The sequence below is a fragment of the Cuculus canorus genome, chromosome 20 (assembly GCF_017976375.1).
Source record: "Cuculus canorus isolate bCucCan1 chromosome 20, bCucCan1.pri, whole genome shotgun sequence".
Classification (NCBI taxonomy): domain Eukaryota; kingdom Metazoa; phylum Chordata; class Aves; order Cuculiformes; family Cuculidae; genus Cuculus; species Cuculus canorus.
The window spans coordinates 10,162,563-10,187,229 of NC_071420.1; the positions used below are offsets into that span (position 1 = coordinate 10,162,563).

The 24,667-nt window shown below is 45.6% G+C and overlaps 1 protein-coding gene across 1 annotated transcript in view; it reads left to right on the top strand.

The window, feature by feature from the left end:
• The first annotated feature begins 249 nt into the window (after positions 1–249).
• GALNT17 (polypeptide N-acetylgalactosaminyltransferase 17) overlaps positions 250–24,667 on the top strand; it is a 220,469-nt gene continuing 196,051 nt past the window's right edge. The window contains exon 1 of the mRNA XM_009567029.2: positions 250–659. Coding sequence (XP_009565324.1) covers positions 422–659 — 238 coding nt within the window. The 5' untranslated portion in view covers positions 250–421. The remainder of the gene's footprint in view (positions 660–24,667) is intronic.

The window sequence follows — 24,667 nt, forward strand, 5'->3', positions numbered from 1 at the left end:
CGCCCCGTTCCCCGCTGCCCCATCGCCCCCACCTTCCCGCCATCCCCTCTCCTCCCGCCTCTCCCCCACGGGAGTTGCTCCTCCCGCAGCCGCTCCCCCCGCCCCGTTGCTCCCCCCCGGCCGCAGCCCCGCAGCCGCTCTCCGCGCTCCTCCCGCACCCCGGTGTGCGGCGGGGCTCGGGGCATGCCCCGTGCGCGCAGCAGCAGCAGCAGCGCCGCCCCCCGCACGGCGGGCGGAGGCAGCCGCGGTGGCGGCGCTGCCGCAGGGCTCCCCGCAGCCGCGATGAAGTTGCGGGCGAGCGGCGGGGCGGGCGGCCCCGTGTCCCCCCGCGCGGGGCCGTAGCCCGGGGCGCTCCTCCCGGCCGCGCTCCCCGCCATGCTCTAACCCCGCCGGCGGCGCTCTGCCCCCTCGGGGAAGTTTGATGGCTTCTTTGAGGAGAGTCAAAGTCCTGCTGGTGTTAAACTTGATCGCCGTGGCCGGCTTCGTCCTTTTCCTGGCCAAGTGCAGACCCATCACGGCCAAGAGCGGAGATTCCTTCCGTGACATCCATCCCAGGGCAGAAGTGGCCAACTTGACCGCCCGCGGCATCGGCTCCATCCAGGATGCCGTGCTGAAGAGGCTCTCCCTCCTGGAAGACATCGTCTACCGGCAGCTGAACGGTAGGAACGGTCCTTTCTCCATCCCGCAGAACATCTCACCGATTGCAGAGCTGAGATGTTGAACGGGACTTTGAAACGCACCGTGCGGGATGGAGAAACCTTGTAGAGATGGGAGCCGAGGCGAAGAGCGGGCGCGTGTCAAGTTTGCGTGGTGCAGCCACGCTTTTCCCTGTGTTGTCGTGCAAACGGCCGCGACACCGGATGAATTTAGTCTCTGATTTCTTAGTTCTGTTTGCTTTTAAAGCTCAGGGTGCTTTGCACAGGATGGGAGTGAAGCGTAATAACATAACGCTGCCTTTCAGGTTTATGGCATCGGTCAGGAAATTACAGCGTCGTGATTCCTGTATCAGCTGAGAAGGGTGTTGGGTGGCGAGCGCAGGCTGGAACTGTCTATTGATTGAGGGGATGGCTTTTACTACTACAGAGCTCTTTCTTTGGAAGGGAGTTTTGAAACGGCTAAAATACGCTGCATCATTTGAGCGCAGAAGGTCAGGAAGCAAAATGCAGTTTAAGTTAAGCAAACTATTCGGTATTTCCTATGGCTCAGCATTGACAGCTGCTAATGAAAAATCTCAAGTAATGCTTCTCTTTATAGCGTATCGAAGGGATTTCTATTAAAATCTCACCAGGTTCAGTAGTTCCGAGATGTAGAATGGGAGTTTCAAAGACACCATGCGGGATAGAGAAACATGTTGTAAAGAAGTAAGAAGCCTAGGTGAGGTGTCTAATTAAAACACTGACGGGGAAGCGAATCTTTATTGAAATTACTCCCTGTGGATTCATGACTGGGAATGTAATCTCAATCAAGAGTCCTGTTTATTGCTTCCAGCCTCTGTTGCTTTAATGACTGCAAGTTTTTGTGTACCAGAATTAGCAGAGTTAATGTTTTTGGCAACAACAGTGTGATTCCCTCTCTTGAGTTTTGAATACGAAACTACTGAACGATTCTGTGCTGTGTTGAACCAAAAGCTGGCGTGCTCTGTCTCTGCACGGAATCAGAGATGTTGCCAATTACACTTGTGCACCGAGGATGTGAGACAGGTGCAGGAATGCAATGTGTCTTTCCTGATGCCCGTTCCTTCCCTCAGTCAGTGTTTGTGGTTGTGGGAAGGCGCTGTACAAAAGGAGAAGCGCTCGGCTGAGCAAGAAAGCGGTATTTATGTTGCTACTTTATACACTTGCATGAAAAACCTGTCCTACCTGTGAAAATGCCTTGCACTGCAAGGGGTTGAAGCAGCACCATTGGGCGACAAACGGGGTGAACCAAAAGAATAACGAGGAATGAGGCAGAAAGCTGGATGTTATTTACAATCAAACTGTGAAACTGGCTGCGTGTGCATATCTGTAGGGCAGAAGTTTCTGAGAAGATTTATGCCATTGTTTTAAAAGGGGCAGTAGCTGCAGTTGGAGACAGGAGACCTCACACTAGGACCTTGGTATCGGACAAATAATCATGATGCTGTCTACCATTCTTGCAAATACAGAGAGCTGCAATTATAAGTTGTTGACCTCTTTCTGTGGAGATTAAAGTGGGACTCCCTTCTTCGATGTGCTCTGGGGGCTGCTTTAGGAGCTTAACTGGTACTTGTAACAGCAGCCCGGAGCATACGGACCGCTCTGAATGTGCTGATTCCTCTGTAGGGTGCTGTGGGCACTCGGAGCGCGTTTATGGTGTAGTAAAGGCACCTGCTCAGTGCTGCAGAGCAGTTGTGCACCGGAAGACCAAGGGAGGCAGAGAGAGAATAGATGTGTTGCCCATATCACAAATGTTTTCTTAGGGCAGGCAGAAAGCTGAGCACCTTAATATGACATCTTGTCTGGCCTCTGCATCCTTGGGGTGATTTATGGCAACGCTGATGAGTCGTGCTAAAAAATAGCTCTGGCATAGCACTTATGTAACTTTGGGTCAAGTATATATTTGGTACATGGATTTTTAGAAAAGTACAGTGTGCGCTGTGCTGTAAGCGATGTCTGCATGTTGTGTTTCAGCAAGACATGGGTTTAGAGCAAGATGGGAAGGGGGGCATGTGAAACCTCCAGTGCCTCACCACCCCCAGCTCTGAAAGGAAACAGTTGGGTGTGCTGAGTTTGTAGGACCGAGGGTGCGGAGGCAGCTCCACCAGCTTCCCTGCCAGGAGAGTTCTGTGCCTGATCTAGCTTTCCTTCTGGGCGCTGGCAGAGTACCTCAGGCTGAACTGTTAGTACGCTCACTTGAAGTGCGTTGACTTCTTTTTTTTGCTTTAGGATAGGGAGGTTGCATGCTGGCAAGAAGCGCTTAACAAACCCCACCATATGCTCGCCAACAAGCTCCCTCCGAAACACATCCGCTGAGAGAATTCTCTCTCTGTTGCATAGGGTCATGCTCTGTTTTGAATCTCACCTGTGCTTTAGCACGTGCGAGATGTTAGAACGTAGCGTAGCATGTGGAAATCCTACACCTCCGGGAGCATTGGGAAGCGTTTGGCCAAAGAGAGAAACTGAAACACTGTTTGGGTACAATCAGCTATATATGTATTTCTTTTTTTCTTGGCAGGATTTCAGTGTTGAAGCCATTTTTAAAGAGCTGAATCTCTTAAAAAGCTCCATTCTGTAAAGATCAAATGAGCAGTCTGATCGTACTGTTGCCGTGTTTTTGTTTTTTGACTCACATAGTGTCGAGCATATTGGAAATAACATCCCTCTCTGATATGGCAACCCTCATTTTTTTCTGTATGTATATTTATTTATTTTCAGAAAATGTTGGCCTTGAAAACAAACTGAACGACACTGCCTTGGGTCTGGTAAAGGGTCTGTAAATTTTACACCGTCATTCCTAATGAATGATGTTTCTCTGCAGTGCCATTCTGGAAAGAACACCAGGCACCCTCTTACTGCGCTCTGTGCAAGAAGAGCTGTCCCAAACGGGGCTCAGTTTGCCTCCTAGAGTGACTCCTCGCTCTCCCGCTGATGCCCGTTGCTGGTCTCCAGGCACTGTTAGCTGGAGTTGAGTGGCACAAAGTTCCATCCTGTCAGCCATGGACTGTTCGTTTCCGAGGGTGGTTGAAAGGGTGCCTTGGGGATGCTGAATGGGACTGGGGAGTCACCACGGCAGCCGGTGCCCTGGCTTAGATTTTTCTTCTTTGTAATTCGTGAAGTATCTGTGAGAAGACTTGGGATTGTCCATATTTTTCTATTAAGTCTTCTTTTATCCTGAAACCGATTGAGAACTGTTAATGTGCTTTGTTCTTTCCAAGTTTATTATTGCTCCTTAGTTCACTGCACCAGTCTTGGGGGTTTTACTTTTTGCTTTTCCGTTGTGTTTTGGGGGTCTCTAAGTGGATGGCTACCACAGTCGCAAAGTCCAAGTGTGCCCTTTGAAATGGAGGCGTTTGTACGTGCATTCGTTTTTCGGAGGGTCCAGAGCATTTTTAATTTCTGTAGTCACTTTTATGGATGGAATTTTCCTGTTCAGCAGATGTTCAAAGAACACTAATGAAGGCTTGAAAGGAATGTGTGTGTTTTACGCTGGGTACTAGCCACAACTTTTTGATCCAAACCTAATTTTTTTAGTGCTGACATTTACATAAGCAAAAATTGTCATCCAGATTATCTCCTACTTTATGGAGATTCACACAAATGAACTTTTCAGTTGGTCTGTGTTTACAAAGAGAGGGTTTCTGGGCTTACGTGCCAAACTAGTTCGCTAGGGAGGAGCTGGAGTGAACAAAGACTTAGAAAGGGCATTTAGCTTCTGCCACAACCATGGGCATCCCAGACAGCTGGGAAAATACTTTGATTTATATGACTCTTTCCCTCCAGGGTTTGGGAAACAGTGTGTTTGTAGGATCCTGAGACTACAATGATAGGCCAACCTTTTAACATCAAAAGGACCTAAAGGATGAGCGATGTGACTTGAGGGAGGCTGCGGTTTGCCTCGTGAAACGACATACAAGGATTTTGCCCACCCTAAGGCTCCTCTCAGTGCAGTGGGGCCTGTGTCTATTGCATGGTGAGGAGCTGCCTGTGTCCACTCCTACAAGAAGTGGCCTTGAGGGAACTGCCCAGGTAGCTTTTGTCTAGCTGCGTTTCTTCTTCTTTGAACTCTTGCATTACCCTCCTCTGCCTGCCTTTCTCCTTGTGAAGTTGTGCCTGATCCCACTCTGGGTGTAGGAAAGGGAGATGTTCACGGCAGTGCAGCGTCCGTTCACCCCCTCTCCAGAAGGAGAGAGGAGGTGCATTCTTTCAGCAGTGCCTGCCCAAGGCAATAAACATTGAGAGGTTGGACATCTGCTGCTGGGGCACTGGGAGGCTGGTGGGATGTGTAGGGTCCATAAGCAGGTTTCTGTAAGTGTGCAGAGTGCTAAGGCTGCACCAGCGTTCAGTGTTCATCCCAGGTAGGAGGAAACAGCTGGGTTTTGATTTTGTGTGTTGCGTTTTGTCTCTATCCTTCTGAGTCTGCTGCTGCCCAACAGTGTGCAATCCCTTGGTCTAAACCCTGAAGTCTAAATCATGTTCCCTGAAGTCAATATATAAATAGTTTAGGCATTAAATAGTGCTCCTAGTCTGAGAATAAGAATTATAGCAGGGAAAGTGCTGTAAATAAACCGCTAGTTTGCTTGTGAGGAAGCTATCGCCTGTGTCTACTGTAGCTGGGTGCCTTAAACATATGCTTCTGTTCTGCTGGTCTAAGGAACCTTCCACCCAGGTACCCCCAGGTGGGCCGGTGTAAACACCTCCTTGTGCCTCTTCAACAGACATCTGGAATTAAAGACTCCAAGGAGAGTGAAGGCTATAAACTCCCTCTCTATTGCTTTTTGGTTGGTGAACAACAATAGCCAAATATCATAAGCTCTCAGCTGCTTGGAAGCCAATAAGGTAGGATTGATGTGATGCCTTTCACATAGTGTGAAAAAAAACCCATTCTTTGCTTCAAGCTAAATATTCGTAAGAAGAAAACATTGTGAAAGGGCACTGCTGACTCATCCTAAGATCATCTTTTAAATTTTACTTTGTAAACTCGCAACAGATTATGTGTAAGATCAGGGAGAACAAAAGCTATTTGCAAATTGTAATTGAGAAGCTGGCGATGAAGAACCACTGAAGCTGGGCAGCAAGTGGGTGAGCAGAGAGGGTTTATCCATTCATGCTGAAGAAGTGCACAGCGAGTAAACTGCTGCTTAACCAAATGTTAAAAGTTGAAAAGGATCTTTAAATTCCTTGGTGGTTAAATAAGCCTATGTTTGTTTTTTAAACAAGCTCGCATCTGTGCTTTTGCACATGGAATTGTTTGCACATGCTAAGATATGAACAAGTGCGTGGCAGCAGCCTCCCTGCACACAGATCGGGCTCTCGTCTGCTTATCCAGTTAGGAAATGGACTTTGAGTGTTGCAGATGGACATTGAGGCTGATTCTGCGACACAGCCTTTTGCATGATCTTGCTACCCCCCCTTGTAAAGTGGCACTTAATTAACTTAAAGCACTTTAGAGATACGTGGATTTACTTCCCATAAGGATAAGATAATGCTTATCTTCTGTAACACTTATCATCCTCTAAGTACATTACAAACTTAGCTAGCTACTGAGTACAGAAATTATAGATGTAAATAAGGCAGATTAATAGCGGTCTATCAGCCGTTTAGTAGTGTGTAACAGTGTTACACCCACAGACTAGCAATAGTAAGATTTTAACAGGTAGGCAATACATTAACTAAAGTGCTAAGAAATTCTCTAATTAAGATAAGCCACTACATGCAAATAATGGACAGCAGGGAAATGCTATTTGTAGGCAGAAGGGCCCAAACTTTAATCACGTTAATGAAATAAAATAGCTTATCGTACGAACAAAGCCTAGCTGGGTGAAATCCTTTGATATAAGAAATGATGATGGTTATCACACAGAATCTGAGATGCTGTTTCTCTGTCTGCCTCGCTTCCATGATGTTCCTAAACTAGGAACTATTATTTTGCGTAGCCTTTAACGGCTGCTTGATTGCAGCTTTACTATTTATTATATACCTAACAGGTCTGGCTGCCATATTCCCCTTCAGGAATAATGCACATTATCCAGATTCAGCACATATTTTTACAAGTTCTCAGAATAAACTTCGTGGCACCTGAGAGCTGCTGTCTGTGAATTATTCTTACCAGGCTCATGGACATTGGGTCTGATATCAATCGAAGAATGAATAGAAAAAATACTTCCTAGATAAATAATAGAGTTAAAAGATGAGGTTTCAGATAGTCTTTTAGGAAGCATCTGGAAGCTTAGACGTTATTGTGACATTTAGTTTACAACCCCGCTGACTAGGAACTGGTAGATAATTTTTGTTTTCAATAGTTGCTTGGCATCATCATCTGAATATTCACTGTTATTGGCAACGAATGAGTAATAAGCCACTAACACATTTATCATGCAGAGACAACACAGGATTCATGAGATGCAACAGCAATGACTAGAAAACAGTGACAACGATGGTATTTTATTCTTGCATATTAATTCAGGTCTTCCTGAATGGAGAAACAGAACCTTACTTCAGTGGTAACATTTACAGAAGTACGTTAGATTTATGCTGTCAAATTAGTTAGGCAGGCTTTAGGAATACTCTTCTGAGGATACAAAAAAAAGACTTGCTGTAATTCTGTGAATTACAGTACTATTTCCAAGTCTCAGTCTGGATCAGCGATGTACTATCGTCTCTCCAGTAAGAGACTTTTGGAATTGGATGCATTTGGCTAACCATAGGCAGCTAGTGACATTTCAGTGCCCAAAGGCATCCTGCTTGGCTTCCAGCTGCCACTCCAGAAGGGCACGACTCAGCCGTCGGTGGAGTGTCACATCTGCTGGGCTCGTGTGGCATCTTTGAACACCCGAGGCCTTTCGCATGGCAGCAGGCATTGCTGAGAGGACCGAGTCCCATGCTTGCCGTCTTGGAGATCTTTCGCTTTGATCAGGGAGGACAGACACAAACAAAGTCGACTCTAGAAATACACTGTCAATGTGCTTGGATTTTGAGGAGTCCTTCTGGTCTGCTCTTGGCCATCATGTTCCCTCCTTACTTCTCTCCTGGTAGAAAGTGCATGCGTTTCTAATAAGAAAATGCTTCGTGCAGCCTGTGAGCAAATCTACCTGTTAATAAGGCATAGCACAAAAGAAAATAGAAATGAGCCTTCTCAGGTAATTAAAAAGGCTTTACACACTTTGTGATTTACGCCACTAATCTTTATCTAACACTGAACAATCTGGTCCAGATGTTACGGCGGGCTGGCAGTTCCCAGCTCCTACAGACACACCTGAGGATGTTGCACGTGTCAAAATATTAAACCTAGAGGGGAGACCTTTTTTTGGTAAGCTATCCTTATCGAAGTGTGCAAAGAGCTGTTCAAACTGAATATGTGTGGTATTGACCTTGCCGAGAGTCAACAGCAGTGATTTATTCAACTCTGGTAATGTATCCTAGCGGTAAAATATCATTTTTCCTAAATGGTTTTGGGAGCACTAGCAACTGTATTTTCTGGCTCCCAATCCCCGTGGTCAAATTTCTTCAAGAAACTGTCAAATTGAATTCTTTACGTTCTAACTGTTACAGGTGTAGCTCATTCTGCCCATAAATCTAAGAACTATCGACCCATATTCTGGCATTCACTGATGGTTATCTAAAAATAATGCAGTAATGATGTAGTGAGAGCCCTACGTAAAACATGACGTGCAGGGAGAGTGCCCTGCTGAGCCTCGCTCTGTTGTCACGGAGCAGTTCCACACCGTGCTTCTGATGCAGTCTTAGGGCTTTGATGCTTATGTCACTGGGGAGACGTGAAGTTATCTAAAAAAGACAGACAATTCCCCAAAATGGAGAGTGAATTGCATAAAAGTCATGGTTTGCCTTTTCCTTTTTAAAAACCTGATGATCTGTGCTCGCGTGCCTCTCACTGTGTAATGAGTTCCTAGGATACTGCCCTCCCAGGGATTCTCTCCCTGTGATTCTCTGATACCTGATGCCCCAGACAGCGATGCTAAAGGCTAACTGCTGTATTACAACACTTGTTCAGTCCTGGAACAGGAAATACCTACAGCTTCACTGGATCTGTAATATGATAACTCTTGGGAAGTGGATTTTTTCAAAAATAGGGATCTTCCCAGATTGTCCAACGTTGGCTGTTGTGTAAGAGCACCTCTCTTTGTGCTGCTCGGGAAAAGGAAACATCTCTTAAAAGCTGGGGCTGTCACATAGACAGTAAATCACTTTTTCTTCCTGCACAGCTGGCATGCCTTGTTGCACCTGAATTCTTAATTTTAGCACAGAAAACCAACTGTGTGATGTGTCAGCGCTTGATGCTGAGGAAGGAATGGGAATCCTTGGTCCCTCTTCCTTATGGCCTCAAGTTGCACGAGGGGAGATTCAGATTAGACATCAGGAAAAATTTCTTCACCGAAAGGGTTCTCAGGCACTGGCAAAGGCTGCCCAGGGAGGTGGTGGAGTCTCCATGCCTGGAGAGGTTTAAAAGGTGGGTAGATGAAGTGCTCAGGGATCTGGTTTAGTAGTGGACAGGTATGGTTGGACTTGATGATCTCAAAGATCTTTTCCGCCCAAACAATTCTATGATTCTATTCCATTTAGTACCCTCAATGTAGGTGTAACTGGAAACGTCTTGTATTCCTTCCCGTGGTTTGAAGCGGGATTGCCCAGTGCCAGCAGTTCTCTGGAGTCCATCAGGAGAAGGTGGGAAGGCAGAAGAGCTGGGCTCCAGGTTCTGCTGCGTGCCACCTGGGCCCTTGAGCACCTTTGGTGTCCCTGACTCTGTTCCCCAGCACCCCAATGGCTTAAAGGATTTTCTTTTCTCCCAACTCCTCTATGCAACAGTGGGGCCTTCTTTGTGTTTGTGGGCAATGGAAATCCAAACTGCTTTTCCTTGGCGTGTCTGCGCGCTGATGAGATACAGGAAGCAGAAGAACATTACAAGAGCAAAGTCAACAGTGGATTGAGAGACACCAACGGTGCCTTGACTGTGCTTCTTTGGGTGTTCCCTCACGCTGCAGAGAGCGTGAGAGAGTCAAGCAATGTCTCTTACCTGATGGTTGTCAGAATTTATTTAATCTTTCTTCTAATCTTCATTTGCTTGTATGGTGCTTGGGGCCACGTATGGGCCCACCGTGGTTGTGCGTCTTCTCAGAGCATAAAATCAGAGAGAGAAGGTTAATTTTTAGATGCAAGAATTAGAATTTCTTTCTGGGTCTTTGCCTACATTACACTTTAAATTAAATCATCAGAGCGCTCATGTTTGCACCAAATTGCTACAAAATTTTCCAAAACAATTGCTTGACCAGACTCTAAAAACACAGAGCAAAAGAGGAGGGAAACAAAAAGTGAAAAAACATTTAATGATATTTTAAAGCTTGCTTATATTCCATTATTTGGTTTAAAATAATTTGTGTTGACCTTTGTGTGCTTTTATTGTGTGCCTCCTTTTGCGAAATGCCCTGGAACACTGAATGCTTTAAATAGATTGGAACATAAAACCCCTATTCTGCTAGATTTTATTTCAGTTTTTCATATTTGCACTGACAAGACAATAACAATAATAGCCATTATACTTGTTTAAACCTATAGTCAAGGCTGGGGCCGTGTTGTGATTTGCTCTTTGCTAAGTGTAGACCAAACGCCGTAATGTGGAATTGCAGTTTGCATTATTCGTGTAATCAAGAGAGACCGGGGTCACCACAGAGGCTCCTGGCATTCCGTAGGGAAGGGTAGGGCTCTGTTTTCCTCCAGTTTTTTGTGTGGTCCTGGACAAGTCACTTAGAATAGTATTAGAAAACAGTAGACTAGAGGTTCAAGTTTCCACAGGTGTTGCTGAGCAAGTGGCTCAAGGGCAGAGGGATGAAGGGGTTACATGGGTGGCATGGGATGAGAACAAAGAAAAGAAGTGGTAGACTTGAAAATATTCAGAATAAAGAGGTAGGAACACAAAAGTGAGAAAGAATAGGAGAAGTGTTTGCCTCATTTCCTATTCCTTCCCATAACAAATGGCTGGGATGTAGCCTTAATTAAGCAATTACCACTCACTCACATTAAGACCCTGCCTAGTGGCCGTGGCTGTTTCATGTCCCATAGATTTGGTGCTATAAAGCAGTGGGAAACAGGCCATTCCCGAACGGCTTATCATTTAGTGAGATAAATCACGCGGCAGAATGAGGCAGAAGATGGGGGCAGAATTAGATCTAATATTGCATTAATTCCCTGTGGCTTTGGGATTTAAAGCTAATGTTGGTTTAAATCTATATTAATTATGTGTCAAATAGGTTGAAGGGGAGATGTGTAAGAAAATGAGGTAATAGAGCAAACAGATGTGCAAGAGGGAGGATGGCAGGAATGGTCAGAGCAGAAGGTAGGGCAGTGGTTCCTCCAGGAGCAACTTGCTGAGCTAAATCCTGCAGCCGGAGGGTCCTTGTTGGCCTTGAGGGCTGGGGAGGGGGCAGGCAGCAGTTCGATATGTGTGCTTCCTCAGGGTTTCTCCCTCCAGGGGCCTCGCCCCTCTGAGTTATGGGGGACAAGCCGATGCTGGTGGTGGGGCAGGTCCTAGTTGGATGAGGCAGCTGTGACTGCTGCCGTGTGCAGTGCCCAAAGGGACATAGCTGGTTTTTAAGCTCTGCAGGTGGAATGCAGTAGCAAAACTGCAGTATTTGGAGAAATAAATGAATAATGAACCTAATGGACTTGGGATGAGTGAGCTGCTTTCTCTGACGTGAAGGGGGACGGTTCAAACGTGATGCTGTTCGATTAGTGCTTATGAGATGAAGGGACACTATGACGGCTGGATGGTGCAGATGATTTATGGGTGTGTAGACAGCTTTCATTTAGAAATCTGCCCCTGTCAGGAGCGTCTAAAGGTAGTTACTGGATTTTACAATGTCTTACATGGAAGGTGTTACTAGGGTCAGGTCATATTGACTTCGGTTGTCTTTGGATCAAGCGCTGAATCAGTAAGTGGGAGGCTAATAGCTGTTCTGCACGGACATCAAAGGGGTTAGACAGTAAAATAGGATTTTACACTTTTAGCAGTCTTTTCTCAGGAAGTTGCTCAACTTCCAAATACTAATTAATGCTCTGGTCCTTCCACAAGTTTTCCTCCCTACTGATGCTGCCTGTTTGATCCCATAGAACAGCATCAAACCTTGCAAATTATAACTGGCTGCCAGGCTACCATGAGGAAAGAGGCAATGAAAGGAAAAGAATAAAACTTCAACATTGCATCCCAATTTGAGGCATTCAGCATAATTTATGCTCTTTGTGCAGCTGCTGGGAAAATCCTGGAATATGCTTGAATGTCTGGCTTTTATTGTAATTACCAGAACTGCATATCCAAAAATACCCAGTTCCAATTACAGTTACCGGCGTTGGGTGTCCAAAGAAAGTAATTCCCTCCAATGCTGTAGACCCAGGTGTACACACCTCTGGTCACACCTTCTTCTGAGGCTGCCCATCTTGAGAAACTTCTTTAATTTGTTTATGAATTTTCCAGTTAGGTTGAGATAGTAGAATTGTGGAGTGGTTTGAATTGGAAGGGACCTTAAAGCCCATCCAGTCCTACCCCCCTGGCATGGGGGCAGGGACACCTCCCGCTGGATCAGGTTGCTCCAAGCCCCATCTAACCTGGCGCTGAACACCGCCAGGAACGGGGCAGCCACCACTTCCCTGGGCAACCTGTTCCAGGGCCTTCCCACCCTCTCAGGAGAGCATTTCGTTCTATGATCTCATCTCCATCTCCCCTCTTTTGGCTTAAACCAGTTCCCCTTTGTCCTATCCCTTCACTCCTTGATAAAGAACCCCTCCTCAGCTTTTCAGATGATCGGATATTGTCAAGATCTTGTTTATCTTTAATGCCAGCAAACTGCTCCAGATGTGTTTGGAAATGCATTGGAAAAGCATGTAGCATTGTTCCCACAGAGGGACTAAAGCTGGTAGAATGGGAAAAAGAGTGAAGGGACTGAATTGGCAGCTCCCAAAAATGGGGCTGAGAAACCACAGGAGCAGAGAAGGGAGGAGATGAGTAGGTTGGCATGGGTGGGTAACATGGGAATCAGTGGGAAGAGGGGACATTGGGATGAGGTGTCCAGGTAGGGAGCAGTGTCTCCAGGGAGCGGGGAACCTGTGGGCACCTCTCTTTTCCTACAGGAACATTTGAATGCAGTGCAGTTGCTTGGTGGTTTTGTTCCAAATAGTGAGAAAATGGCTGTCTGCAAAAACAGTGTTATTTTCAAATCACCGTTTTATATAAATGAGGTATAACTAGAAAGATAGGTTGCTTCCCAAAACCTTAATGCCAGATGTGGTTCTTGGGCATTTTTGCTGGCTTGATGATTAAAGAGCTACAGAAAGACGTCAGAAGATGTGTGGGTATAAAGCCGGGGCAGGTATTATTAGCTGTGTAAAGCAAACTAGTACAGTCACTGTGGAAAAATTATGGGGTTTATGCTGAAGCAGATATTTAACCTTTGTTTTTACAACTCTAGAAATGAAGCAGTTCGCTTCTTAATGTACGCTTAATGCTTAAAGTGTGTACTGACTGGATTCTCACATCTGAATGTATGAAATGCTGGGCTATTAAAATCTGTTTTAACGATCTCTTTTCCCATAACTCCTAATATTTGCCATTTACTAATTATGATGTGCCTAAGTAGTTCTCATTTGTAGTAGGTGTTTTAAATGCTGCAGCTGTCCTAGTTTCAAGCTAACTGCTGTTGCCTTTTTATTTTATTTATGCCTGAGAATCAAGCACTATTTGTGATTTTTACAGGTTGGCCTTAAGTGCTCACCTCAGCCTGTTCTTCATTAGAAGGTTTTTGATATACAGATCCCCAGCGGAAGCAGAAATAGCTTGAACACATGTATTTTCAGCAAGGATTTCTTTGTGGTTTAAACTCATGCTGAGTCAGCAAGGGCATTACCCAGGGACGCTTGGTGTGGAGCAGTTTTATTATCCGAAGTTCCTGCCCTACTTGTCTCTTCTTATTATTATTAAGATATTCCAGCAATTTATAATGGGGGAAGAGTGGTGATTTGCAAGGTAGCCGCCTGGGCAACAGCTTTGCAAGCTTTGCGAGTGGCTTATGGGAAAGAAAAAGGCAGGGTGCTTTTTTAATGGACCATTTTATTGCTCTGAAGGACCATTGTAATGGGACCATGTGAAGTAGTTTAAGGCCCCACGGATGTTATTGAGGCCTTACAGTTGGGTGAATCTCCCTGCAAACCAAAGAACGAGGAAGGCAAGAAAAGTGGTAATAAAAAAGGAACTTGGAAATAGTTTTAAGCTGAAAGAAGGGAGATTTAGATGAGATATTAGGAAGAAATGTTTTTCTGTGAGGGTGAGGAGGCATTGGCCCAGGTTGCCCAGAGCAGTGGTGGCTGCTCCATCCTTGGAGGGGTTCCAGGCCAGGTTGGATGGGGCTTGGAGCCCCTGATCCAGTGGGAGGTGTCCCTGCCCGGGACAGGGGGTGGAACTGGATGGGCTTGAAGGTCCCCTCCAACCTGAGCCATTCTATGATTTTGTAAATTGTAAGTTGGAAAGACAGGGCTATACTTGAAGGAAAAGGGGGAAATATGCAACTTGGAACAATTTAGATGCTCTCCAGGAAAAGAAAACCTTTGAACTCAGTTATCTCTCCTGCTTGCATTTCATTTTACCAGAATTTTACCTGTTATTTCTTTTTTTTTTCCTTTTTTTCTTAATCCCATTTTTCAATCACCTTCATCAGAGGCAACTCCAGCTGTGAACTGACAGCCGTTCCTGTCTTCCCCAGTGTGTGCTGCCAAAATTCCCCGTTGATTCTAGGGCTTAAGGCACAGTGCTGGCTTGTTTTCCATATTCCTTCCTGCTATAAAAAGATATCTATTAATATTAATGATGCTCTTTCTAAATTCATAAGCCTCTAGGGCTATTGCAATTATGTTTTTTTAACCCTTAGTTTTTGGCAGGGGCGTCCTGCCAAAAGAAGAAGTAGACTCTACTTATAAGCAAGTCCCAGAATACGGGCAATGCTTGACGATCTGGTGCAGTGGGTCTGGAACCAGGTCCTTGAACTCTTAAGGAAGCTTTAACATAAATGAAAGCTTTGAATATAATCTTTTTACTCCCCATCCTGTGGCATTATTCCCTCTGACTTGAAGAACAGACTGTGGTGCCCAGGGTAGGATGTGCTGCAGGTCCTTCTCGTGCTGAACTTTGCCAGCCAGCAGCAGCTCTTCCCGCACAGACCTGAGGTGATTACATATTTACTGGGCTTATTTCTTGCTTCTTAGCTATAGGCTCCATATCTGCTGACTAGAAGGCAAAATGCTGCTGCTGTTAAGAGTCAGACCTGCAGCCTCACTCTCTTTCCTCCGCAAGTTAAAAAGCACTTGGTGTTTTTTCTTTTTTGCCTGCCCCTTCCTTTGCAGTTCTCACACCTCCATGCTGAGGCTTGGCTTAAAACCGTAGGATTTAAAACTCAAGAAGCTGGGGAAAAAAAGCTGATCTAGGAGTCTTCTGACTGGATCAATGGAGCAAAAGAACAGGCTGAAGTTGCACAATTGTGAGTTAGGAGAACTTTGCTGAGTGTGCTGTGTCAGGGTCTTGTACCACATGATTATCTGCAGAGGTGCATAAGGCGAATGGTTTCCCAGTCTTGGGAGATCCCTTTATACCTGAATTTTAAAATGCCATTTTCCCCCTCCTTTTTTTAAAAAAGGAAAACCAAAACCAAACCCGCTGATGGGCACTTTCAAGTAATAATGGAATTCTTGTGCTTCATTTTCTTTGCCTTGTGTTTTTGGATGTTGTTACATAAAACCTTTTCAGTATTGGCCTTCTGTGAGAACTAGAATTTCTTTTCATGCCTTTCACTGCATTTCATGCAGTTTGCACACTCAGTACCCGGAGCTTTCTAACGGAGCTGAGCGACAGCGTTCGTCCCTGCCGTCTGCGGGTGCCGTGCATCCCGGGGGAATGCTCTGCTCTGCTCCCCCGCTGCGGTCCCTGCTGTGCTCCGTGATCTGGGCTGGAATTAGAAGAAGCTGCTTGGTTTGATCAACATTGAATATTTTCTATGAGTCTAAACGGGGACAGCTGAAACCGCTGGTAGTGTTCGAAACCCTGTAGCCTGGGTTGTAAATCCTTCTGATGAGTGGATCCTGCTGGCATCCCTTCATACAGGAGGGATAGGAAAAACCCAAGGAACTTGCTTTCATCATGACAGGTGCACACTGTGTTGCGTTCAGGGACTTCAGCGGGGTTAGGATCAGGCTTCTATTCTGTGCTTTATTGCTTGACAGAATTGGAAGACTGTGTGTTAGGTTAAAGAAATGAAAAGGTAGGGCCTAATTTTCAAGCTGAAATTGGTATGAACAGGGCTGCTTTCACATCTGTCCCTTGAGCTTTTAGAGTCTAATTCAAGAGATTTTTTTTCCCTTCTTTTTCTTTCCCTTCCTAGGCCATGAAGACCCTTTGTATTTCATTTGCATTGTGTTACCTGCCTGGGACTTGGACTTGTAGCTATGTACGAAATTCAGAACTAACTGTATGGCAGATACCTGGCAAGCTTTTGTTCGTTTTTCACGGTTCAGTTTTTTTTGACAGGCAAATATGGTTTCATATTTATTCCCGTGCCAGGAATAAATCAAATTAGTCTGAAATTAGCCTTTGCTCTTACAATGCTTTGCACATGTCTTATATTAAGGAGATAGATAGAGAAGAAGACAAGCAAACCTGCTTTGAAGATGAACTGATTTCCATAGCAGGCAGAGTGACCTACTTTAAGAAAGGGGGGAGCGACTGGAGTAGAAAGTGGGCTCTTTATTTATTTATATAATGTTGAAGTATCTGCGTCAGTGCTCCCCTGGCTGCGCTCTCTCCTGACACTCACCTGACAGAGGGATGAGGAACTCAGAGCTGAAGAAATGCTGTTTGTCCTTCAAAAGTCTCCTTTGTACTAGAAAGATTTCTGTTGGCGTTGCAGCTGGGGTGGAGCGGCGAAGCTCAGTGCGAAGGCATTTGGTAGATGACAAGATTCAACAGGACTTTGGGGGAATGTTAATCACAGTTTAACATTTGTAGGAAATCTACCTCGTTGCTTCACTTAAACAAGAAGGGAAGCAGTGTGTCTTGCTCTTGAGCATCATGTTCAAGAGCACAGGATGTTTGGGAATGTCCTCACAGAGAGCTGCCTAAGGGCACAGCACGTCTGGAGATCCCCCAGTAGATAGGTTGGAGCATCAGATGGGTGGTGAGATGCATTTGCTTCTATCTTTACGGGCTTCTAGTTTGGTAGCCAGGATACACGTAGTCTCATATGTACGCGTGTGCCACCGAATGAACACTGGATGGGTGGGTATATGGTTGGTGGCCGTATTCTTTAATGTGGGCTCCCTTTATGTGTCTGGTTTGGGTCTGGTACCATCTTAGTAGAAGTTTAACTCTATAAAACAACATCAGTGTCTGGAAGGCCAGTGCTGTCCGTGCGGCTGGAGTAAGTGACACAAGCACACGTGCTTATGACTTGTTGCCGCATCTCTACTGTGGTCGTTTCCTTTGGTTTGTAGTCAGTGTAATGTATACGCAGATCAGAATGACCACAGGTCGTACCAGACATTGAAATGCATGAATTTATACAGTAAAAGAGAATTTACCAGTGCTGGTGGTTTTATAACTTGTTTAGAGTGCCAGCACTCGCTTGGTTGCTGAGGGCTGGCTGTGCCCCACCAGTGCTGCTTTGTGATCAGCAGCTGTGTTTGTATCTTAACTTGATTTACATCATCTCCAAGGTAATTTAGATATCCAGGACCTGTGTTGGGCACATGCTTTGCAAGAAACTGTGGTGAATGGACCTCTTGCATACTCCAAAATGGACAGATACTCTGCTCCTGCATGTAAAGTATTATGGTATCTTGATAGGCAGAAGGAAAGGACAGGTTGGTCTGAGCTTCCGACCAAGACAAACTTGTCTGGGTGGATCACAGAATGATTTTGGTGATCCACCACTAGGCCGTGTCCCCAAGTACAACGTCTGCTTGTCTTTTAAACACCTCCAGGTATGGTGACTCTCCCACCTCCACAGGCAGCCTCTGCCAGTGCTTGACAACCCTTTCAGTAAAGAAATTCCTCCTTATCTTCAGTTTAGGTAGAGAGGAAGATTTGTTCATTTATTCACACAAGGTACTAAAAAGTTTTCTTTGTGTACCCTGCATAGTGATAAATATTATGTAAGAACAGTGTCTCTCTGGTTGTCTTGGCCTGAAATCTTTTTTTCTTCCAATACCTGAGTGCAACGAGATGAAAACTTCCCTGCCCTGTGGGTAGTTGCATTTCACTGGAGCCATATGTTGAGTTTGTGGCACCCGTTGGGAATTTGGCAGGATCTCTGAACTAAGTTGGAAATTAAGAAGTGACTAGTAGGTGAGAAAAGGCTGCTCACAGCCACCTCGGGGCATTAATGCTCCTGAAACAACTTTGCTCTACACAATTATTGTCCCCTGCTGCTTTTTTAATAGCATTTCTTTTTCTGTAAGTCAAAACTCAGCTCCTTTTAGCTTCCATTCTTCACCAAGAACAGCAAATCCAGGAAGTTTAGCAGAAGTCTCGTGGCCTGTTTTAAAAGTTTTGTATGTTTTAAGTAATATATATAATAGAAGTTCATTGAACCATTGCAGAGAGGAAAGTATTTCAAGTCAAGCTGGCAGAGTGATGGGGAGAGTGAGTGTTCCACTGCCTTAGATATCACGTGGTCATGTTGTTTCTCAGCTTCTCGCCCCTTTGTGCTGCACTGTGCGGGGACTTTGAGTGGCTTTGTGGTCCCTCTATGGTTCTGCTAAGAAGTGGACTCTTAACTGCATGATGTGGAGAAGACCATTTCTCAAGATGCCCGAATTAAACACTTTATTCCAGTGGAAGTACTTTGCAAAGGACGTTTAGGCTCTGTGGGAGGTGCTGACAGCTGCACACAACTGAGCTGGGCACCGTGGCTGAGAAAAAGCCATCATGGCAGCGAGGGGAGAGTGGAGAAGCCGCAGAATCACATGCACAGTGGCCGGCAAGGGCTTGTCCTCCTTGACGGTCGTCTGGTTGTGTGACTGCATAGCTTCCAAACTGGGCCAAGCCAAAGGACCACCTCCCCCAGCACTACCAGTAGTGTGGCTTTGGGGAAAGACTATGGGCCCCCTTCCTTTTGTCTTCTAACAAGTTGTAAACTTCCTATCCGGTCACTTTATAGGCGCTCCTGACTTCTGAGGAGGTGCAGTGAGTAATGGTATCTTGCTTTTTCTTGTCATTGTTCAGCATTGCAGAGTTCTCACGTCCTCTGAGCTCATCTGCCTTCTTGCCGTGGTGAAGAGTCCTACTTTATTTAATTTCTCCTATACCAGAAGCATTTTTCACATCTGTGATATCCTATTGCTTTGTATTGCTAGGGTTTTATACTTTCATTTGTTTTTAACTGGAGATTACTAGATCTGCACCCAGAACTCTGAGTGTGATAGCCAGGCCCAGAATAAGGAGGGGATACTCAGGCCAGACATTGGTAAAGTGGCATCAGTGTTTGGCAGGAAAGGCAAAGGCACTCCTTTATGTTTAAAGTGGTTCAGGTCGACAGTTTCTTGTACCCTGGACTGAGTGGCTCTAATGTTTAGAAGTCTTCTTCTTCCCACCCTCTTTCCAGGAAAGTCTTGGTGGTGCAGAAGGCAAGACTAGAAGATCCCTTCAGTCTCCAGTATCTTTGGGCTGCATAGCAGGAGCTGTAGATTCTCAGCATGTCAAGACAGCAGTAAGGTGCTTAAGGCTGAACATAAATTCACGTGGAATGCTTAAGCTGCTTGTGGAACTTCTGACCATTCATTTTATTAGTATCAGGATTTTTGGAGTTTTTAGGAGCTGATGTTTACCCCTCTCTCCAGGGATGTGTTTTACCTGTTGTTGGTGGGGTTGCACATGAATCTTCCCCCTTCGCTCTGAATGTGCGTCTTGTAGAGGTTTTGGAGCTCTCACTGAGCAGCGTTTGACAAGTCTGCACTTGTTCCACTCTCTGCTCTGCAACTATTCCTCTTGTGCGGTGCTCATCACAACCCAGTCTTTTCCATGGACTGTGTTGTTAATGTCAGAATCTTTGGGGTTTGGGGTTTTTTTTGGTAGCATACGTGTGTTGGTACGATGCACTTCAGATTTGCACGTGGTAATGCTGCAGAGTGTAAACAGAAATGTAAAACATAGGACGCTTTACAACATAATTAATTCTGTGCCATTAAAATGATTTGTGTCTATGGTAGGGGTTTAACGATTTCTTTCAGAAGGATTTATTTTAATATATTGTTTTAAAGACCCCACTTTAACTGTCTGAACTGTTGGAGACGTAACAAGGCAATGCTTCCTTAGCCGTTTTGCCTTTTGATTGAATGGTAAAATAGGTAAGTTAAGCTTCAATAAAAACTTTTATTTTTACAGAGCACTTGGAGAATTATGCATTTCAGAAATACCAACTAATTCATTCTTGTATAGTCCTGTGTGGCCAGTTAGAGAGGGGTGTAAACTGAGGGGCGAGTGTTTGATTTGTGTGACTGTGGTCTTCGGGCTGGCTTCAGCATCGGTCTCTCTCTCTCCCCTTAGTGCTGGTCCCAGTGTAGCCAGATGGATCTGCTTGGAACCTGACTGATGTACAGCCTCAGGGTGCTTGGGTTCAGGTGCAGGTTGTTGTCCTGAGCCCTATTGCAAGGCACCCGAGCCCTGGGCCACCTTGTTCCCACTGCCTCAGGTGGGCGGTGGCCAGTCCCTGCCCAAGCTGCAGCTGGATGAATGGTCAAGGATGCAGGGATGACGCATGCTGGTCACAGGTTGGAGCTCGTTTCATCTGCTTGTGAAAAGATCTTAACCTCACGGTGGGGAAAGGAGCAAGTCCTGCTGCCCAGCTACACCACAGGGTAGCTCTGGAGCGCCTGTGCATTCAGAATTAACGTACGCTGGTGGGATGCAGTGTGCTTGCCCCGTGTGGAAACATTTGCAGTCGGATATTACTAAACCAGCAGTGTCCGCGCTGCTCAAGGAAGGAATCAAAAAACTCGCTCAGCTTCGCTGGCCTTGATGTAAAGGAGAGGCAGAAGGCAGGATATTGCCTAAGTCAAAACAGTTACCAAACCGGGGTATTTTATACTTGCCAGACAACCCGTTGAGAAGGGAGAGGTGAGAAGTGATGCTGGCTCAGTCAGGATTGACTCTGACTCTGGCATGAAAACGGGGCTTGGGCGCTGGGTGAACTGGAAGACACCCAAAAAGGGAATCCAAAAGCAAAGCTGTTTTATTGTTTGCTGTTCTCTAGCTGTCTTACAATAACTAGTAAATGAAATCTTGGCTTTCAGTGTGGTAGCCTCTTGCCTTTAGCTGAAGGCAGTTTGTTATGGATAATGGCTTCAGATGGCTGGGAAGCTATCTCCAAGGTCTTTTGGGTCCTAAAGCAGCAGTGACCATCTCTCACAGTGCCCAGAATATTAGTCTGAAATCAAAGGTAGCAGGGGTGTTATGGGACACTGTGAGTTCGTTTCATTTCAGAGCTGAAAGCTAAGGCATTGGTGAAATGTCACCTAGGGATGTGATTTAATCCTTGATACACAAGGAGATGGAGAATAAGTCTCCCCATGTCACAACACTTGCTCTGGGTCAGCAGACTCTCTGCTTCTCGCTGTCTTTTAATTCAGTTATTCTGTTCTGTGGTGAGGTTATAAAATAGAAAGATTAAGCCTTATGCTTTGAAACCTCAAGCGCTTCCGTTATCGGGTGCTCCATGCGGATGGCAGTGGACAAACTGGGCTGAAGCCTGATGATAAATGCCTCAGTGTTTCTGTCCTCAGTGTTTGCTGGCTGGCCAGAGTTCAGCTTCTGAGAGGGAGAGTGCAAAAAATGGTTGAGTAATGATGATGACAGTGTCCTTTTTCAGATGTGCTTGTCCATGGCATCGGATAAAGACATTCCTGTGGGTATGGCAATACAAATAAAAATAGCAGAGCTCTTGGATCCAGTTGTGAGAGATGGAACAGATGGGCCCTTGTGTGCAAACAGAGCGCGTTCTGCATTCCCTGGCACAGCAGCCAGTGCGTCTGTTGTAGGAGGGGAGCTTCAATAATGCCAGACCCTGTAAAAGCCCTGGAAAATCATATTTTCTTGAGAAAATTAATTAACTAGTTGTTTTTTCTAATACATATAGACTGACAACTTGTGCTGTTACAGATGGAGGTTCTGCATCACTGAGCATTATGATTTTTTCCCTCTTGCTCCCATGAAGCTCTTGCGGTTCCCTTGTGCTGAAGGGCAGCGAAACTAGAGCGCTGCTGCCTGTGGGACTGCTGCCTCCAACCTCTGCCTGCCTGCGAGGACACGTATCGCTTCCCATGGGTATGCGCTAAAGAGACAGAGCAACTTTCTGGAGCCATGGAATAGATAAATAAACACGAAATGTCTTAGAGATCTTATCTGTGTGTAGAAAAAGGATGGATGCAGCTGTGTCAGAAGGGTTAGCAAGCAGTTGCTGGAGTACCTCTGAGCAAGGATGAATTATATGAACTAAAGCTGTGTCAGCAGAGACAGGTTATCTCATCTGTGCCTCTGGAAGAGAGAGGAGGAAAGTTCCAAGAGCTGCGATGGACTGGGCTTCAAGAGAACGTCTCTTAGGAGCAAGAGGAGAATGCAGGTTTGGATTTTGATAATAGGTTCTCATATCATGTTTCTGTCCTTAAAAGCGTTTGCACTGCGCTTTGTGCTTTTCCATATGGGACCTTGCTCACATGGCTTTCCAAAGAGATGCTGCAACTGGTGTTCCCAGTAGATCTCCGAGCTGGAAGCAGGGGTGGATACCAATCCACTGCCTCCTGTTCAGACATGCAAGTAGAGGGGCAGATGCTCCACATTGTGCCTTGCATTTGAGCCTTCCCGAAGGGTAAAAAACCAGGATGCTGAAACATGTAGACCTCAAAGTAGAAAGGAAGTGGAACATCTGGGATACAGCAGCGTCCAAAATCCTCTCTGGGTTTGGAGGTTAAGAGGAGTGTTTTGGGGTTTTAGTTTTGGGCTCTTTTTGCGGAGGCTGGATTTTTTTTTTGTGGGTGGGTCCGAGTTCTTTTGCAATCCCTGTAGTCTGGCTTGCAGCACAGCAATGCTCATAAAGGCGATACAGAGGTGGTGGTGCAGGGTAGGCAAGGTTTGACTCTCAGTTGTATGTTCCTGAACCAACACAATTCACCTGCTTGAAAAAAACCCAACAAACCTAGCAATTGCTAACAATAAATGATGTCACCAGTTCTGTACAGGAGCAAATATAGAAAGCTGTTGGAAAGAAAATCTACAGTTAAGATCCGCAAAATCAGGCTTTTTGTATTTTCAGATATCCTCAGTATGTGTTCTCCAAGTATGGCTCAATAATTGGTGTCACTTGCTGATTTTTTTTGTCAGGATGTGGCCTACCTGAGAGCCTTCAGTCTGTACTAAGCCTGTGATAAGCAGCTTTCTTTTGGCAAGAGGTCTCTGGGTTCCTCCCGCTGCTTTCTCTTTATGGCTTAATTTCTTTGGCTTTGCCACAGTTTGATTTTATTTTACGGCTTGCAGCATGAGGTCCCCAGATCATTTACGTCCGTTAAGCAAACATCTATTTCTGGGATTGATGTTTTAATTTAATAAACCACTTTCTAATGGGGGTCAGCTGCAGCCGTGAATTTGTAATGAGCGTTTGTTGGAAGGCCTGTCGAATGGCAGTGTTTAGTACTGAGGGTGCTCGTTCCAAGCCTCTGCAGATGGGTGATTTGTCAGGGGCTTTGCATGGCTCGTGCTTCTCGCTGTGCTGCTTGTGTTGGATCAGCCACTGGCGCTGCCCAAACCCTCCTGTTTGCCCTTTCCTGTACTCTTTGGAACTGTGTAGGACCGACATCTGTATGAAGAAAGGGGTATCAGAGGCTCAGTTTTTGCATCCAGGTGGGCACAGTCCCAAATGGAAAGAGCAAGTATGTATGCAAAGAGTTGCATATTAAAAGGAACAAGGAGCTGTTCCTAGGAGCTCCGCTGAGCGATGCTCTTTTGGCGGCACACAGAGATTTTTCCCTAAAATGTTACGGTGCATTTAGGTTCGCATTACAGCAGGTGTAGCACGCAGACATGAGGGTTGCTATGCTATGTACCACCAAGGAGGACTGCCAGACCAACTGTTGTTGGCTTGTGGGAGCAGGGCTGGAGCAGAACATCAGAGGTCATAGAATAGTCAGGATTGGAAGGGACCTCAAAGATCATCCGGTTCCAACCCCCCTGCCATGGACAAGGACATCCCACTGGCTCAGGCTGCCCAAGGCCCATCCAACCTGGCCTGGAACACCTCCAGGGATGGGGCAGCCACAGCTTCCCTGGGCAACCTGGGCCAGTGTCTCACCACCCTCATGGTGAAGAAATTCTTTCTAATGTCTAGACTAAACCTGCCCGTCTCCAGTTTGTACCCGTTCCCCCTCGTCCTATCACCACAAGCCTTTATGAATAGTGTGAATATGAAGCTCAAGAAGCACCACGTACCAGCTTGGGATAAATGGCCTGTTGTTTAGCGTCAAGTGTAAGGGTTAGAAAAGCCCTAGGACACAGACTGCTGGACCAAGGCTGTGTTTAGGTAGAGTTGCATAAGCCAGGGCACAAAATTTTTGTTGAGATCTGTGCCCAGTGAAGTCGATTGGGGACTTCAATTTTCTAAAGCAATACAGAGTGATTCCAGGCTGTTGGCTCTCTTCTTGGTCCTCAGGAGAGCAGGCAGAGTGATCTTGTGTAAATTACATGAGATTCGCATATTAGTTTGTGTCTTCTTTTGGTATGTCCTTTCTCGTCTTTGCTAATCTCAAGTAAATCAGTGTTTGGGGAAAGAAGAGGCATGAAAAATCACATAGTAATAGGTTTTTAATAAATTCTCCCTTGAGCCCTTAATTTCTCTATTCACTTGGACATGCTCTGTCCCACTGCCAGTCCCTTCTCTTGGGTAACATTTTAAAGCATTCTTCCT